Consider the following 5,304-nt stretch of genomic DNA (forward strand, 5'->3'; position numbering starts at 1 on the left):
GGACCCAAAAAAAAACAACAAAACTTGGTAATAAAAGCCAGGCACCATGGGGCTGGAAATGTGGCTTAGTGATAGAGTGCTTACCTAGCATGAAGAAGCTCTGGGCTTGATTCCTCAGTACCACATAAAAAGAAAAAGCCAAAGTGGTGCTGTGGCTCAAGTGGTAAGAGTGCTTGCCTTGAGCACAGAGAGGCTCAAGGACAGTGCCCAGACCCTAAGTTCAAGCCCCAGGACCAGAAAAAAAAAAAAAAAAGCCAGGCACCAGTGGCTCACTCTCGTAATCCTATTCAGGAGGAGGAGATCTGAGGATCTTGGTTGAATCAGCCCTGGAAGGAAAGTCTGTGAGACTCTTATTTCCATCTAACCACCAGAAAATAAGAAGCGTGTGGCTCAAAGTGGTGGTAGAGTACTAATCTTGAGTGAAAAAGCTTTGTGACAGTTCAAGACTCACAACCAACAACAACAACAAAAAACCTTGATAATAAAAACAAATAAATCAATTAAAAATACTGCAAGGGAGCAAGGGAAGGGGTGACAATGTCCAAAGAAATGCACTCTTTACTTGAATTATGTAACCATAGCCCCTCTGTACATTACATTCATAATAACAATTTTAAAAAATTAAAAACAAATAGCCCTAGCATTTGCATAAACATCTTCTCCACAACAAGGACCAATATAGGCAATACACATTTTTTTTTTTTTTGGTTGGACGTGGAGCTTGAACTGGGCCTGGGCGCTGTCCCTCAGCTTTTCAACTCAAGGCAAGCACTCTGCTTGAGCCACAGCACCACTTCTGGTTTTCCGGTGGTTAATTGGACTTTCCTTGCCCAGGCTAGCTTTGAACTATGTCCTTAGATCTCAGCCTCCTGAGTAGTTAAGATTATAGGCGTGAGCCACCGGCACCCAGCTGGCAGTATACATTTTTTAACTACATTTCTCTACCTGATTATCCATAAAGTTTTGGTAATGTACAGTAGTTAGAAGATCTTGATGATTGTTTAGGGGGAACTCTCTTCTTGTTTCTGTATTTATCTTGATGTTTTCTGGCTTCTTAGAAGGTGTTGTCTAGAAAAAGAAAACCAATATATAACATAAATGGTCTAAGGAAAACAATATCCTCATGATATTAACTGAACTTTGTAAAAGATCTGGAATGATCTTAATGGGTTATTATAGCCTTATATAGAATAAAGGAAAAAAAATAGTTCTACTTCAAATGTACAAGCAAATCACAAATCAACATATGGGACAAAACAAGACTAGGAAGAAAACATGTATACTTTATTAATGACCACTGCCACCATTCTAGCTAATAGCCATTTAGAAGACTTATGACTTTACACCTGGCAATTTGACAGAGGCCAAGCAAGTATTATGTTCTACTCATATCCTCAAATCTGGAACAACCAGAGTAATGTCACTGAAGTATAACAAGGAAATAAAAGCAGAATTAAACGGGGTTCTATTTTGTTCTTTCTGGTTGGCAGATTCCCACTTCACACAAAAAATAAGATCTTTTTAAAAATTTCAGCTTGAAGGAAAAGACTTCGCAGTGATAAGAAAAATTTCACTAACTTCTTAGCTCATTCCCAATTATATGAAGTGGATCTGTTTCTGTTGTTTTGCTGCTATAAACAAACAAACACGTATTCTTTGGAATCAAGTCTGAAATCATTATCATCATAATAATGAATACATTTAAATGGCATCCTTGACATATAAAACTGGTTTGTACAAGGATGTTATTTCAGAATTAATCCTATTCTTTCTGAAAAAGCACCAATCAAAATACTGCTATAAAATAGCAATCTCTAGTACCAATCGTGTCTTCCTAACAGTATCCTGGAGTGAGCTTAATAGCCCAAACATGATAGGCATGAGAACTGTTAAGCCTCTGAGAACAACTGAGGTACAAAGAAAGGGTATTTCCATACTCACAACAAGATAACACTAGAAAAATGTAGCTTTACTGACTACAGGTAAGATTAATTGCCAAATAAGAATATACATCTCTATATATTTTCTTTTTTCTATTTAAATTATAAACTTTTAAATTATTATTAAGGAGGGATGTATTTATAGTTTGGTAAGCTAAATGCAAACATAAAGACAAAATATTCGGTGACCGTGCTGAGATACTTAAGGAAAACACAACATTATGTAACAGTGGTCCCCTAAGATTGTCACCTAATGACAAAGCCCTTAGTTTGCATTTTATTTACACAATGACAAAATCTGTTGGCACATATTTCTCTAGGCCATGTCCCTGTCACTAAGTGACACATAACTGCATATAATCTATGAAAGCCAGTGACTCATGCCTGTAATACTAGCTATGTAAGAGGCTGAGAACTGAGGATCTCAGTTCAAAGCCATCCTGGGCAGGAAAATCGGCCTGTAAGACTTTTATCTCCAATTAGCCACCAGAAAACTAGAAGTGGTGCTGTGGCTCAAGTGGTAGAGTGTTCACCTTGAGCTGAAGAGCTTAAGGACAGCGCCTAGGCTCAGAGTTCAAGCCCCAGGACCAACAAAAACACAAACAGAAAAAAGAAACTTGAATGCTAAAACTAAGTAACCACAGAACACATCTGAACTGAGCACCACTTTTGTGAACTCTGAATAAACAGGCACCAAAACAATGTCATTTACAAGTAAAGGTTTAAATAGCCTTTTAAGTCACCTCCATATTTAGATTCCAATTATTTACTCTAGAACTGGAGCCAAAAGAATTCCTTTATTTAAAAAAAAAAAATAGTGAGCTGGGCACCAGTGGCTCATGCCTGTAATCCTAGCTACTCAGGAGGCTGAGATCTGAGAATCACAGTTCAAAGCCAGTCTGGGCAGGAAAGTCCATGAGACTCTTAACTCCAATAAACCACTAGAAAACCGGAAGTGGCACTGTGGCTCAAGTAGTAGAGCACTCGCCTTGAGCTGAAGAGCGCAGGGAGAACGCCCAAGCCCAGAGTTCAAGCCCCACAACCAACCAAAACAAACAAAAAAATAAATAGTGAGGGGCTGGGAAGGTGGCTCAGTGGTAGAGTGCTTGCCTTGCATGCATGGGGCCCTGGGTTCAATTCCTCAGCACCACATAAGCAGAAAAAGCCTGAAGTGGAGCTGTGGCTCAAGTGGTAGAGCACTAGCCTTGAGCTGAAGAGCTGAGGGACAGGGCCCAGGCTCACAGTTCAAGCCCACGACTGACAAAAAAAAAAAGAATTAAAAAATAAAAAAGACAAAGAAATGTACTCATTATCTTGCCCATGTAAATGTAACCCCTCTGTACAGTATTTTCACAATAAAAAATAAATAAAATAAAAAAGACAAAGAGAAGAAAATTAAGGTCACCTATAATAATAAACTGATATAATCGGTATTGCCAGTGATACAGTTTAGTAGCAGAGCACTTGCATAGCATGCATGAGGCGCTGGGTTCAATACCTAGCACCACAGATATTTCTTGTTTGGGTTTTTGTTTTTTTTTTAACTGTATTTTTTTTGTCTTTTCTTTTTTGGTACTGGGGATCGAACCCAGGACGTTGCACTTGCTAGGCAAGCGCTTTGCCACTGAGCTACATCCAGCCCACCACAGGTAGAAATAACTTTTATTTAATAAATAAACTTTATTTTTTATTTGTGTGTGTGAGCAGGTTCTAAGGCTTGAACTAAGGGCTGAGGTGCTATCCCGGAGCTTTTCAGCTCAAAGTTAGCACTTTTATCACTTGAACCACAGCTCTACATCTACACCACAGCTTTTTGGTGGTTAATTGGAGATAAGAGTCTCACCAACTTTGTTGCCTGGACTGGTTTTGACTTGTGATCTGCAGATCTTAGCCTCCTGAGTAGCTAGAATTACAGGATGAGTCACCAGCACTTAGCCTCTCATGTAATTTATATCCAGACTTTTGTCTGTCTACATAGCATCCTCTCCCTAGCTCTTTATTTTGCTTTTTCTTTATAACACTACTCACTTGAAAGGCAGCATTTACTTGCATGTATATACATACATCTGTACTTGTACAGAAGAAAGAAATTCCCTACGAGATCATCGTCTGTATTTTCACCAATATAAAGTGCTATTTCTGGAACAAAATCTAGCAAGTAAACATTCTACAAATATATATATATATATATATATAAGACAAATATTAGATGTGTACAAATATTAGATATGTAGATATCACTTATCTATAATTTTATATCTATTCTCATTTAACCTTATGTTGTACTTTTCCCTAATTTCAGATTGTCTTTGAACATGGTACTTTTTTGCAACTGCTCTATGCGGATACATTATAATTTGCTCGAGTTTCCCCAACCCTGGGGAAGGTTATTTCCATTTTAAATTATACTATGGTGCAAATTGTTACCCGTATTTAATAACAGTGTATTGGAAATTAATTTACTTCTTCAATAGGAGATTTTTCTTTCTTTCTACCTTCTTCCTTTTGAAAATACTGATGTTGCTTTTATTTTTCCTAGTCCCTGCCTTATACTTACAGGACCTTAAGCTACTCTGCCAGCTCTTTTTTGAACTGGTTCTTTTTAAGATAGGGCCTCCTTTTATGCCCAAGCTGGCTGGATTATACTTCCCTGCATAGCTAGGATGACAGATACATACATATCACTGTATTGAGATAAAGTCTCCCAAAATTTTGTTTGCCCATGTTGGCCTCAAACTGTTACCCTTCGGATCTCATAAACAGCTAAGATTACAGGCTTGAGCCATCATACCCAGTCTACTATCTTTTTTTTTCCTTTTTGCCAGTCCTGGGGGGGAGGGGTTGAACTCAGGACCTGGGTGCTGTCCCTGAGTTTCTTTTTACTGAAGACTAGTGCTTTACCACTTGATCCACAGCTCCATTTTGGCTTTGAATTATGATCCTTACATCTCAGCTTCCTAAGTAGCTAGGATTACAGGTGTTAGCCATTGGGGCTAACATCTTTTTTTCACTCACCGTTTTAAAGGATGCCAGCTGGTGTCGTGCCTGTTTCATGGTTTGACTAAGCTGTCAGGGAAAGTTGGGGGAAAAAAAACAGAAACAAGTTAAAGTCTTAATACCAAATGGACTAAGCACCAGAAAATAAATCCCTATTATTTAAAAAAGCCAGATCTAAGAAAATTATTTGCAAAAGAGACTTTGATCTGCTGATAATGTTTTACCTTATTATTATTCTAAAATAACTTGATAATTTCATAACTTAAGAATTGCTACTGGGGCTGGGAAGGTGGTTCAGTGGTAGAGTGCTTGCCTTGCATGCATGAGGCCCTGGGTTCGATTCCTCAGCACCACATAAGCAGAAAAA

The 5,304-nt window shown here is 38.2% G+C and overlaps 1 protein-coding gene across 1 annotated transcript in view; it reads right to left on the reverse strand.

Moving 5' to 3' along the window:
- Nucleotides 1-5,304, reverse strand: part of Ccdc15 (coiled-coil domain containing 15) — a 47,410-nt gene that overhangs the window by 28,312 nt on the left and 13,794 nt on the right. Inside the window, exons 4-5 of the mRNA XM_013009466.1 lie at nucleotides 4,956-5,006; nucleotides 946-1,068 (exon numbers count right to left, since the gene is read on the reverse strand). Of these exons, the coding sequence (XP_012864920.1) occupies nucleotides 946-1,068; nucleotides 4,956-5,006 (174 nt within the window). The remainder of the gene's footprint in view (nucleotides 1-945; nucleotides 1,069-4,955; nucleotides 5,007-5,304) is intronic.

Source organism: Dipodomys ordii, unplaced genomic scaffold (genome assembly GCF_000151885.1).
Source record: "Dipodomys ordii isolate 6190 unplaced genomic scaffold, Dord_2.0 Scaffold10, whole genome shotgun sequence".
NCBI classification, from domain to species: Eukaryota; Metazoa; Chordata; class Mammalia; order Rodentia; family Heteromyidae; genus Dipodomys; species Dipodomys ordii.